At 40.5% G+C, this 13,961-nt stretch overlaps 1 protein-coding gene across 11 annotated transcripts in view; it reads right to left on the reverse strand.

The window, feature by feature from the left end:
* The window catches only part of HS6ST2 (heparan sulfate 6-O-sulfotransferase 2), a 356,277-nt gene that overhangs the window by 74,384 nt on the left and 267,932 nt on the right, over window positions 1-13,961 (reverse strand). For 5 of the 11 annotated variants that reach the window (XM_015444016.3, XM_015444014.3, XM_065538496.1 and 2 more), the window contains exon 3: window positions 7,860-7,892. The exons of 5 other annotated variants lie outside the window; for them this stretch is intronic. In XM_015444016.3, coding sequence (XP_015299502.1) covers window positions 7,860-7,892 — 33 coding nt within the window. Of the gene's footprint in view, window positions 1-7,859; window positions 7,893-9,421; window positions 9,551-13,961 lie in introns of those variants that run through there. One more of the 11 variants, XM_074029198.1, reaches the window with a different exon arrangement.

Here is a 13,961-nt window from a genome sequence, read left to right on the forward strand (position 1 = left end):
AGACCAAACTAATGGAAAACATTGCAGATGAAAAACCATACAGAATAGCAAAATAGAAAGACAAGGAGAAGGCCACAAATATGCCTGGAAAAAGACCCAAAGTACTGAGAACGCTAAACAAAAGACATTTCAATCTTCAGACTGGGCTACAGCTGTCATTAAGAATGAGCATTAAAGAGATGATGTGTACCTTTAAATATGGATCCCCAGTCTATAGCCACAATCCTCTCTTTCTTCATTTTATTTTAAGCTAAATCTTGAGTTTTAGGCTTTATTTCCAATCCAACCACTCTCACCTCTATGCAATCCTGTACTATCTGTCAGTTGGCCCCAACCCCTCCAAAACAAAATTCCTTTTACCTGTTTCTAAGGGATTTTGTCCACCTTTGTTGATAAAGTTATTTGAGCATAATGAATTACAAGTGCTGGCAACAAACGTAGCGCTAAGAATTAAACAGCAAAAGCAAGCCAAAAAATCAGCGAGTTTAGTTAATTAAAAATCAAGATACTGGATAGGATTCAGTTGACTTGCGTTCTTCTCTTGCATCTGCCACTAATTAGCTGCATGTACTTAGATAAGTCATTGTCTTGATGTGCATCTATTTTCTCACCTGCAGAAAATAACTGCCTTTTCAACTAAAATCATATAAGGACTCGCTGTGCTGTATGCCTTCCTCACTTCTTTCTCTATGCCCCACTATTTTTCTATGTCAAGAAACTCTGCGACTGTAAATCAGAGTTGCATTTCTAGAAGTTTCCAAATCCTCTTGGTTCCTCTTCTCCCACAGATTCCTTTACCACAGAATCATACTCAGCTTTTCTCTGGATTTTTAAAAAACTGCTTTCCTAAAATCTAGTCATGGAGTTGATTGTTGCATTTAGAACAGTCAAGTGTCTGAGTAGTAAGTGGAATAGTAAGTGACAACAGAGAAGTTTTAAAGAAGGGAGATGTAATGGTACTTGGGATATTGGCAACATTCTGGTGCACCTTCTCCAAACCCACCCCACCTGCTTCCCCATCTTCTCCCACAAAGCTCAATGGGACAGGACAGGAGGTGTGGGAGGAGGTAGGGAAGGTAAACTTTCTAACTCCTACCTCAGTTCCTACCTGGGGCTTTAACTAGGTGCTGAGGAAGACAACAAAATGATGGCTGGAAGAATCCAAATGGCCTTCTAAGAGTTAACATGCTTTTCTTGGCACCTAACGCACTAGCAAGCAACACCTATGCCATATCATTTTGAAACCACCAAACATTTTAGTGGTGTTTGGCTTTTTAGTTTTTTGAAGATTCCCCATGGTCAAGCTGAAAAGACAATGAACTTTCAGATATTCATATTTAAGAAATTGACAGTTGAATCTGCTGTGCTGAATTGCTGCTCTAGCTGGCAGAGGTTAAAACAAGACACAATGTTTTAAGTTCTTGTGACATTTACAAGAATTGTAAAGCTGGCTTTTGCCGGAAAATGTATGCTTAATCTAAGCAATTTTGATACATTGGAAAATGTTCCTGCATATCCACTTTACAAAATTAAACAGCATATTGAAAAGAGATTTTGGCTCTGTCTCTGAAAACAACTAATTGTACTACTTTCAAACTAAAGAGAACCTACAGGGTCATCTATTTAACTTTGAACACTAATTTTAACAACGGCTTTTCCCTTTACAGAAATAGGCAAAGCCAAATGCTTACTAACTTTTAATGCTTGCAGTTTTCTTTCAACAGGTAGTTTGCCTTGAGTAACAAAAATGCACTCAGTAATCAAGTAAAATATCCCTAAAGGATTAGCATCCATTTATATTCTATAACAGGGAAGATAGTGAACATGCTGAATTCTAATACTGACTACGACAAGAAAAGTGTGGAACAGAAATTTGACAGGAGGCTACGTTGGCTTACTCCTCAGGACTAGTTGAAGGGAGGTGGTCCTCAAAGTAGAGTGGCAAGAAGCAACAAAATGGGAAAGCATACCGAGTCCAGGATATCATGAAATGGAGGAAACCAAAGGACCCAAAGCGTAATTGAAGTCTGTACAAAACCAACAAAAGCAAAGAGCAAAATTCACCTCCTCAGGAAGGCCTTCTCTGATCACTCTCCAACTGTCTGATCATTCTCTGTCCAATGTTTTTGATTTCTTCATGGCACTTACCACTCTCTATGATAATCTTGTTCATTTACTTGTATACTTGTTTGTTTTCAATTTCCCTCCAACACACACACACACACACACACACACACACACTTTAAGAAACACAAGAGCAGGGACTTTGTCTGTTGTATTGTCCCCCATGTCTAGAACAGTGCCTGGATCATAGTAAGTGCTCAATAGATATGTATTGAATGAATAAATCTAAGAAAGGAAAGAGAAGTTATATTATGATTGATGAAAACCATGAGAATAAAGGCATTTGAGACTCTAAATTCAACGATGTTTCTATCATTCTTACCTCCAGTGAGAATAAGAGAATGTCTCTAACTCATGCAAGGCAAAAAAAATAAAAGTACTGGTCAATATGCACATCATTATAATGAGAGGTTTTGTGCCATGAGAGATCTGAAGGAGAAGCTAGCATAGTGGAACAGAGGGTGGCTGCCATCTACATAGCTCTGACGGGAGCTCTGGGCATCCAAGTAGATCTCTTGGTTTACTGATGCAATGAGGGATCCTTTGGACCTGAGAGTGACCATAAGGAGGACTTTGAAACTGACAGCTGGGACCAAGAACACCTGGAATTGAGACTTACAGACAAAGGCCATGCCAAATTTCTGAAGGGGAGAATGGTGTGCAACCATGAAGGCAAGGAACTCACAAGCAGATAATTCCCACTTGGAGGACAAAATGGTCTTCAAATATGCCATATGGTAGTAGTTCAAACAGGAGTGACTGTACTGCATTTTGAGAAGGTAGAAAATAGGACCATTCTTGTCCTCTGTGCTAAAGATATCAGCTCTAAGCCTACAGTTTCTGTAGAAATAACTCATTTACAACTAATTCTCCTGACAATAGTATACACATTAACCAAGACTTGTCTATTCCTTTACTCTAATTAAGTTTTAGGGTTAGACATAATCATTCTTACCCTGGCCTGAAACACTGGCAAGCCAACTTGAAATGTAAAACCCCAAAGCAATTCAATATTTACTAAATTTAAAGGAAGTAATCAATTTCTAATTCAGATTTATGTACATTCCTTCCCCACTTTAGCACTGTCTTATTTCCCTTAAGTTCCTCTTTGGTCATTAAGATTGTCAGCAAGATTATGGCCATTGAACAATTTGTGACATGTTGCAGATATTTCTAAACTAAATTAAATTGTCAATGTACCTGCATATAACAAAAGAAAAATGTATTAGACACTTAAGGACAGAGCCTCTATATGTTCTATATTCACAGCTGTGTTGCTCCACAGAGAGCTTGGCATGTTCTGTAAATATCTGCAGAATGAATGAAAGAAAAAAAATCTATCTACCACTGATAGAATTACTTGCATACATTAAAAAATCTCAGGCACACCTGACCCAGCATATGTGTATGTGTCTATGCACACATTTGCTCTCACAAAATTCCCACCTGTTCATCATTCAAGCTGAGTATATCATCTTTCCCCTTGGCATGTGCATTTCTTAAACAAAACACTGAAACAAGATTAACCATAATAAGTGTCCAAAGAAAGATGATTTTGGCCAAGCATGGTGGCTCACGCCGGTAATCCCAGCACTTTGGGAGGCCAAGGTGGGTGGACCACCTGAGGTCAGGAGTCCAAGACCAGCCTGACCAACATAGTGAAACTCTGTCTCTACTAAAAATACAAAATTAGCCAGGTGTGGTGGCACATGCCTGTAATCCCAGCTACCTGGGAGGCTGAGGCAGGAGAATTGCTTGAATCCAGGAGGCGGAGGTTGCAGTGAACTGAGATCACGCCATTGAACTCCAGTCTGGGTAACAAGAGCGAAAAAAACCCCGCCTCAAAAAAAAAAAAAAAAAAAAAAAAAAAAGAAAAAGAAAAGAAAGATGATTTTAATTAACATTTCTTCCAAACATGCCAATCTTCCAGCACCTAAAAACTGAACTCAATTTTCATCTTGGAAAGCTGTTCCCTTATCCCTAGAAAATATAAACCTTTTAAAGTTCCAACTGCCAATTGACATCTCCAGTGCATAATAACAGAAATTCACAGTTTATCTGTTATGCCTCCCCTGGAAAGCTCAGTTTGAAGCACTTTACTAACTTAGACCACTTTTACTTCTGCTCAGACTGATGCTCCACACTTGTGCCTTGTTTTCAATCCTTAATACCTCTGAAGCTAGATTCCTCCATCTGCATTCTTGAGAAGGATGACAAAAGCCAGACTACGCTTTCAGTCTCCTAGGACATCCTGCCCTGGAGATTCTCAGCAGGCAACTGGAAATTGGAGTTAGCCTGGAGCTCCGGAATGAATTAAGGGTTGGAGAGGTCAATTTGGGAATCATTAGTGTAGAGGTTAAAGGTGAAGCTATGTGAGGAGATGAAATTACCCAGGGAGAAAATATAGCAACAGAAGAGAAGCAGATCAATGACAGGACCTTGGGAATTGCTCTACTTAAAGGGGCAGGGGGGAGGGAGAAGATGTGGGCATGCGTGTGTGTGTACATATGGAAAAGAGATCCCAACAAAGGAAGCCTAATGAATGTAGAGAAGACATCAAGATAGATTATGAACCCTTTCAAGCAAGAGAATATGTGCAAAAGTGCTAGAATCTCCAAAGAGGTCAAGAAGACTGAGGCCTGGGAAGAGGTCATTGAATTGTGAAACATGGTGGTCACAGGTAACCTTTGAGAAAGCAGTCTTTCTGATGCAAATCTTATGAACTTGTGTGCCCAAATATGCATGTGTACAGGTGTATGTGTAAGTACCCCAAATCACCGTAAGATTAAATATACTATTGAGTGAGGCTGCCACTGGGTATGCCAAACAATAATGGTAATAACCACCATTATCAACTGTTGACTATGTGCCAGGAACAGTGCTAAGCACTTGATATGCAAGATCTAATTTTAATCCTCAAAGCAAGCCTATATAGTGGCTACATTTCACATGTGAGAAAACTACCTGAAGCCAACAGAGATGAACTAAATTACCCAAGGTCACACAGTTGGAAAGTAGCAGTGCCAGGATTGGACCTGAGGTCAGTTTGACTCTAAATGCCCAGACTGTCAGTCATTGATGTAATGTTTCCACTATGGCAATATTAATTAGGTAATCTATGCATGAAGGAAAGAGAGCTGATATTGGTTGAGTGTCTCATTGCCAGGTGCTCTGCATAGAACATCTGCTTTCACACATATACCATCAACATTATGGCTATGTTTAGGTAAGCCTTATGAGGACATATTTTTAAAATTCTGATTCAGTTGTTTTGAAAATAAGTTGAAGCAATATGATTCCGAAACAACCAGTTATCATTCAAACTTACTATAATAGTTCTCAACGTTTGAAAGGTACAAAAAAAAAGTGTGGCATCATTGATTTGGTGGTTGTTATCAAGATTCAAATTACTGACAATCATACTCATCTGAAAAAGGAGGGAGTGGGAGTGTGACAGGATGATCTTAAAGCTTCCCTCCAGCCTGGACTTTCTATGATTCTTGTATGCAGGTCTAATGCCAATAATTTTAAAGATATGCAATATGTAGTAGAATGTAAATGCAGCAGCAGAACTGATTGGCATGTCGGCATCCTTTTATTCATTAAATTTATAGAAGTCTATTGTTAAAATATTATAAAAATAAGTCTGGCTGTTCAAGGCATTGATTGCTAACTGCAACAGAAACTTGGAAACTCCATTACAAGATGATACACTGAAAATCCAACCAAATAATTTGCTTACAGTCAACTGCAGACCCTATGATACAACTGGCTATAGGAAAAAGAGAGAGAGATTGACAGGCACTCTGGCTATTAATGTTTTTGCTGTCCTTAGAAAAACAAATGAGGTTCTGGTCTGAAGCAATTAGTATCGCTGTTAATTGTGCATGTGTGTAGCAATAATACTAGGCATTTGGGATGGCTTCCACTGATTGTTCCCTTCTTTCTCTGGATTACAAAAATCTATTCAGACAACTAAAAAATAGCAAGTACTTAGGCAAATTGTTAATTATGAGGCAGAGATCATCATAATCTTGTACATTTATGAAACTGCATATACGATGGGGATTACTAAAAATATTGCTTGTTTTATTATTTTACTAGCGGTTGAAAAATATGCTAGCCTTGCAAATAGTTATCATACATCATTCAGCTCACCAAAATTCAAAAAGGGCCCCATTGATATTTACTAAAACCGTTTCTTTCCTATCTCACCACCTGCACTCCTCTTTTTTTCTCTCATTAAGGCCAGGTATTAGTTGCTCTGACAATAATTTCTGGTCCAACTAATCAACACCATAATAAAAATAAGTGTGTCAGGATTTGCTTTGTTATACAGCAAAACTGTTTTAAAGAGATGGTGCTATCATCTAGTAATTTTAAAGCAAAAAGAAAACAAAATTCTCAAGACTTCCCCATAAAAGCTATTATAGGGATAGTAGTCCCTTTGTTATTGACCATTGTCTTAATGGTCATCCACTCCACTTTATTTTACAGGCGAGGAAATTAAGGCTCAGAGTGGAGCTAGTGCTTGATAAAAGTCACCTCATTAGTAACAGAACTTGGTACTTTGCCTCCATGACACACCCAATTGATGATATTTCAATGTTCTCCCATACTAATACTGTGTGATTAGGTGTCTATGTGTGTCTGTACTATTTAGCTCAATAAATTATAATCTGACTACAAAATTAAACACTAAATTTACTATTCTCAGCTGTCAAGTAAATCCATTGAGGCCCTAATGGGAGTATGGAAGCCCAGCTACAAAAAGCTAAACTAGGCATCCCCAAAATGGCTCAAGTAGTCTATTTTAATGGGAGTCTGTCCTTGTGGAAAAATGCCAGAGCTACAGTCTTTGCTCTTGCTGACCTATCTGGCCAGGGAGCACAGGGTGGATTGTAGGTGGGTATTAAGAAAAAGCAGAGGCACTAGTAAATATTTCTGGAGCCAATAAGCCTACAAAAAGCTAAAGACAGTATTGGTGAGCATCATGACCTTAGAAAACAATGTGCCAAGTGACTAGAGCACACATTTCCAAAATGGTTTATGGTTCCTGCTAGCCTCTCCGGCTCTGGTGGCAATATGATGGTACGGCTCTTAGCAACAGTTGTTGCCTGCAGGGGCATCATCCGGGAGCATTCTCAGCGTCCCTCTTCCCCACAGAGAGGAACTTTCTTGTATTTGATTAGATTTGCTCTCCTGCAGGGTTCATGTCATAAAGGCCCCTGGCCTATGGGGTTACTTGTAAATATGCAAGTCTACATATTTACATACGTTAAAAGCCCTGATATTTTCAAATAATTGATTTCCCTTCAAGGAAATGCTGACCTACTTGTTCTCTAAATCACAGTCCAGCCTAGGGACAGGTAGATGTGCCCGAAGCACTGTAAAGAACACTTTGCCAATGGTTGGGGTCTTCTTAACAACACACTGTACTATGTCATCCTATTTCAGCAAAAAGAGGAAAAAGAGCTAATGACCTACTGCACACCTGTCTGGGGTGGTCACCCTGAACGTTCATCCCACTTCTGCACTAAGTTGGCCTTCAGAACTGAGACTCCAAGGGTAGTTTCAGCTGTTTTAAACGAAAAAAAAAAAGAGCCCTGGAAAGAATTTGTCCAAGCCAAAAACTTAACTATTTGTTGTACTGAAATTAAACTGACAGGCAACTGCAGAGTCTCTTTATTCTAGCTTACTTGGTTCAGTCAAACTAAAAATACATCGTTACTTACCTTGCTGCATCTAGAATCTGAAAAATCCTCCACCTGTTAAAGGAACAGTAAAACCAGTCGCTAGCAAGAGCTTGGTAGGAGAGGAGTTAAAATAATAAAAGTTTTCCATTTTGCTTTAATAGCATATTTCTCCAGCTTCCCAAACCTCAGGGAAACAGCTCATAGATGGCTTCTCCACTTTGCTCCCCACTGGCTCCTCTCAAGTAATGGGGAGATTCCCAATCAGAAGGCTAAAAGGGGCAAGGCTGCACTGAGAGCCAGATCCCTGGAGTGCTGTGGGCTGGGAATGATGGATCTACCACTCGCTCATGCTAATTCCATTCTCCTTCACAGAGAGCAATGGGAATCTAGGTAAAAAAACAAAAGCCAATAAAGCAAAACCCAAACCAAACCCAACCCTGTGGCATCACCGAAATGGAAATGCCTGATTGAAAGGTCCTAGGAGGAATTGGCAAGGATTTTTCATATTATCAGGAATATATGAAACACAAATAACAAAAGGAAAATAAAAGAACAATTAGACTTTACTCATGCTCTTTAAAAAGATGAAAATTCAAAGCACACGTAAAGTGATATATAAATCATCTCTCTAGTCCCTTCCACTCAAACACAAGACATCCATCAAAGTAAACAGTGTTTCTCCATTCAAAAAACATGCTTAGCTGTTTTTATAATGTATGTCTTAAGGATCACAAAACACTCATTCCACTAGCTGAATTTCTGATATTATTAGCAGGCAGAGACTGTGAAGTTATACACAGGTCAGTTGCTAATTTGAGGGTTCAAATGGGCTCAGTTAGCTTTTTTAATTATTATTATGCCAGAACAAGGAATTTTACAATGTAGCAACACTTCTTTTATGCCCGAAGTGGGCTATATAGCCTGTGCATTTTCTTGGGAGAAATGTTTCTTTACAGCAAATACGTTCTGCAGGCCTTAAAAGTGAGTTAAGAGAGCCTTTTTTAATAGCATGGCTAGCAGCAGAGCCTTTGAATCATCATTTGAGAAGCAATACATGGCTCTTTTATTATCAGTCTCTGGTGTGGTTAAGCCCCCTTTCCTTGTTTCTGAGCCGTTAAGACTGCTGGGGAAGCGAATGTCATGAGAAACAAAAGCGATATACTTGGTGAGGCCTAACATCAAATCTGTTAGACAAGGCACTCCTATTAGTGGACTTACCATCCAGAGCCCAATGTGCTCGTCTTCTACTCCAGCCATAAGAAATAAGTAATCTACAATGTACTGACCTATCCCATGATTTAGAGTCCCTACACAGTGAAGAGAGGCTATGATCCCTTCCACAGCACTTGGCCTTGTGAACAAAAATAACACAACTTTGGATGAAAAGACAAAACACACACACACACACAGACACACACACAAGAATATATTTTTAAAAGGAAAACATAAAGCCATATATTGATTCCTAGGATCAGAAAATTCCGAAGTGAAGCAAGCAGCAGTTTCCAAAGCCATAATTTTCATTTCACTGTACTGATAGAAATTCTCAAATAATGTTAAGTGTATAAATAATTGATTTATATGGGAACGGGATCAAATTTAACTTTAATCAAGGAACTATTATTGTCTCTTGAGATTTTTTTTTTTATTTCTAGGTCAACTTCTTGACTGCCTAATAAAATTTGCCCAGTGATTGCACTGAGAAGACTTTTGGAAGCTCATTGCCTTACCTGGGAGCCCAGGTGGGTAGAGGTGGAGTATTGACAGTCCGTGAAGACGTTACAGGTGCATCAATCAAAAGGGTGGCCAGTCATCAGAAGTGTGCCAAAGTTCATAGGGAAAAGGTAAAACAAAAGAGACATACTAATTAGAAGAAAATTAATTAATTTTAAGAACCCATTTTATGCATATACACACACACTCACTCTCTTTGGGAAGGTTCTTAAATGAAATCCTTTAAAAATGCCCTTTAATCATGATGTTTTATTAAAAATATTTATTATCGATTATGTGCCAGCCATTGTTAGAGATACTGAGGATACAGTAGTGAATAAAACAGACAAATATCCCTGACTACATCTTGTGGAATATTTTTAGGCCATCTGCTTGGAAAAGGGTTCTACAGAAATGTACTCTATGTTATCACTTCTAGGAAAGAGTTTCTCCCTGTTTCATTTATGCCTTTGTTTATGTATGGAGAACATACTCGATGGCATCAGATTAAACATTTGCATTAGAAAGAATTCACTTTCGGATTGGAGGGGATATTATAAATTCATAATTTCTGCTTGTGGAAAGCCCTCCCAACAGGCTATAAATCAGGTTTCTTTTCAGTTGGGCCATTTGCTACCCAGAGAATGCCACGTGCTTGCACCTTGAAATACTGTAAAAACAGGAAGCCTCTAAGTGGCAGTTTCATAATACTGTAGTCCCACATCCCAACAAAGTGTTTCTCATTTATTGCTGTCATGTTCTGTAGCAGCTGGCCTGGCTGACACTCTAAGATGGGATTCATCAGCCCTCAGCAAGCCATATCCTGGAAAAGCAGCAGCACTGGATGGACAAAAGGAGCTGTGGTTATCATGCCCATTACCCAGACACTGGCTGGAGAAAAAGCCATAGGAATAACCTTCCTCTGAGCCAGGTTCCAGAAGATATGGCTAAATGTCACTCAAATGGTACTTAGGCAACTGCCTAAGCATCCCATCAGCAGGGAAGGCAAAAGATGAAAATGAAGGAAACACATATATAGCACTGGAGTAATGGGAATAGCGGGAGACTTGGGAATCCAAAAACTCCAGATGTGGATTCATCCTAATCAGGAACCTCAGACCATGACACTTATGCTTGGCATTTACATTCTCAGGATGGGTGCTTAGGGCTTCAGAAATGAAAGTGAAACGATTCACTTTTGTATGAAGGATCCAAATTAACACCTGGAAAAACCAGGATGAGGTAAAAATCCAAGAGCCCTTGACTGAGAATCAGGATCCCTGGTTTTTAATCCAGGTTTTACCAATGACTCATTTGATCTTGGGCAAATTCTCTTCTCCACTCTCCCAGGGGGCTGTATGACATGAAGGAGCTTGACAAGATGGTTTCTAAAATTCCCCAAGTTCCTATATTCTTTCATTCTCTAATAGCTTTCCCTTGAATTTGGGTGCCACGTTACTTAGAAGTATACAAATCCCTAGTCTTTTCCTCAGTACAACATGTTATTAGTAGTTCACAGAGCCCAGAGCACAGCCTTCAAAGAGTTTATGAGTAAATGAGAGTATGTCCAAAATAATAATGGCCAAATTTAAATGCAGCTGAACATCATTCTGTCCAGAGAAACAGCTTTGTTAATTTGAAACATAGAGTAGCAGATTCTTTATGATGGAAAAATTATACAAGGAAACTTAATTGAGAAAAACAAGAGAAATCGAATTGATGAACAACTGACCCTCTTGCACCGCCACCACCCTCCACATTTCTCTTTCTGCTCATGCAGATTCTTCATCTGCCGGGAGCCTGGGATATTGGTGATGGCTGTTCATTAGCAGAGACCTCCACAGCCACACACTTCCATATAACGGCTAGAGAGAAGGAAGTTGTTAAGAAACCCACACCAACACTGTTTGGGTCAGATTGCAAATCTGCAGCAGATAGTACACTCTATTAGAAATAACTGCCTACCGCTGTTCCAGAGCTGCCAAGCAAATGGCCCATTCAACCTCTCTGGTTTCTGACACTGAACCGGCATGCTCACCCTCCCTTTAACTGCCACACCAAGAGCTGACATGTTTTAGAATTTCCACGTTCTCCCAGTAGGATGCCCTTCCACCATCATTCTGGTCTCACCTACTCTATGGCTGCCCAGAAACCCACCACTTCCTTTTGTATTTCAAGCCACCTTCCTCTTTTGATCTCTGAAGGCCAAATACGGTATATCCTAGTGAAAAATGCCTTATGTTAATACATGCTAAATTTTATTTCCCTAAATGGAAAGGGATGTGGTGCCCCCAAAGTCCCAGGCTAAGGACTCTTGCTCAAACTGGTGGAGGTGAAGGGAGGAGCCAGGCAAAGGGCCTGGGTGTTTCTTACGGCCCTAAGCAAAACAAGCTACCGGTCTTTTTTACTCGCAAAGTGTTAAAATGCTTGACCTCAGCCTTTTGCTTATGCACAGTCCTGAGAGGTGGTGTGGGACCATGAAATAAGTCCAGTAGTCACACAGACTGGATTCTGGTCCTAAGGCTCTTTCACTTACCAACTGCATGACACTGCAAAGGCATCTTAATCTCTCAGCCCTGATTTCCTCACCTACAAAATGGGGACAAGGCGGGGCATGGTAGCTCATGTCTGTAATCCCAGCACTTTGGGAGGCCGAGCAGGTGGATTACCTGAGGTCAGGAGTTCGAGACCAGCCTGGCCAACATGGTGAAACCCTGTCTCTACTAAAAATACAAAAATTAGCCTGGCGTGGTGGAGGGTGCCTGTATTCCCAGCTACTCAGGAGGCTGAGGCAGGAGAATCACTTGAACCCAGGAGGAGGAGGTTGCAGTGAGCCGAGATCATGCCACTGCACTGCAGCCTGGGTGACAGCATGAGACTCTGTCTCAACAAAACAAAACAACACAACCAGCAAAAACAAAGTGGGGACAAGTATAGTGCCTACACTGGTGATGACATTCACCATCTTTAACAACAGATATGGTATCAGAACTGACCAATCAGAAGAAAAGACAGCTCTATCAGAGCAGAAACCAACAGCAAACAACCTGGGTAGGTAGGCCCATGCGTTTCCGTCTAGAAGGGTAGTTCCTAAAGTACTTGGGAGGATTAGATGTGATCGTGCATGTAAATCATGTAGCAGAATGTCAGGTCCACAGTCATCATACAATATGTTTTAGGCATTATTACTGTCACCTAGGGAGGAAGACCAATCAGAGAATTGTCTAGAGGCATAGTGAGTCTGTGGCAGGCCTGCCACACAACTCCCAGTCCCCTGTAGCTGAGCCATCTTGTCGCCCTGCGAAAAGAACCAGCTTTTCAAAAGCAGGGCTCAAAGACATGTGCATGTAAAGGCCATGTGGAAAGTAACCACATCACTGATATGGTAGAGGGCTGTCCCCCACATCTGTGTTCTACTGTTTGACCGCTCTTAATTCCTCCTTGTTCCATGCCAAGTCCACTGGAAATCACGCATACCTCATGAGAGGGAGATCCTTATGGTTGGCCTGAGAATACTGGAACCCAGAATATTCTTTCAAATATGTATTCTTCGAGTATTTGTTTTAACCTCCCAAGGAACAGCCTTTGGCACAACTGTGAAGTCCCCTGAGGTTGTCTTGACTGCTCTTTTCACAGTGTCTGCCCTCCCCCAAGATACTAAACCTGGTTTCCAGACCCACCCTCCCATCCTTTCGTTCCTTGCCAGCTGACAAGGATTCCAACCTGATCCTTGCTTTTGGGCAAGAGCATCTCAAGACTTCAGAGCCTTCTAGATCCAGAGGAATGACCCTATATTGGTCTGATCTCCAGTCCTACGACATTTAAAAAGGACATATTTTTGATAGGGATGTGTCCCCATATCTTTCCACTGGTACCACCTTAAATGACACAATCCGTAAACACAGCTATTCTAGCTATGTCAAAAACCCTTAGGTTCATAGCCATTGGTCACTTATTCCCTAGAATGGACATTGGAGGAGAGAGAAAAATACAGCACAAGGTAACACAAAGAGGCCTGGAATAGAAATAAAAAACTGATATCCCAATGCCAGCTCAGCCATTAACTGGCTGTGAAACCCTGGGCAACCCCATTCCCAAATGAAGATGGCTCCCCGTTTCCCTATCTCTACAGTGATGGTGTTGGACTAACTGATTTCCCAAAGGTCCCTGTTCATGATAACAATTTTTTTTCTTGGTTTTTTTTTTTTTTTGGAGATGGAGTCTCACTCTTGCCCAGGTTGTGCAGTGGCTCGATCTCGGCTCACTGCAACCTCTGCCTCCCAGGATCAAGTGATTCTCCCATCTCAGCTTCCTGAGTAGCTGGGACTACAGGTGCCCACCACCATGCCCAACTAATTTTTTTGTATTTTTAGTAGAGATAAGGTTTTGCCATGCCCGGCCAATAACATTCTAAGACTTTATAATGAA

This window comes from Macaca fascicularis, chromosome X (assembly GCF_037993035.2).
Source record: "Macaca fascicularis isolate 582-1 chromosome X, T2T-MFA8v1.1".
NCBI classification, from domain to species: Eukaryota; Metazoa; Chordata; class Mammalia; order Primates; family Cercopithecidae; genus Macaca; species Macaca fascicularis.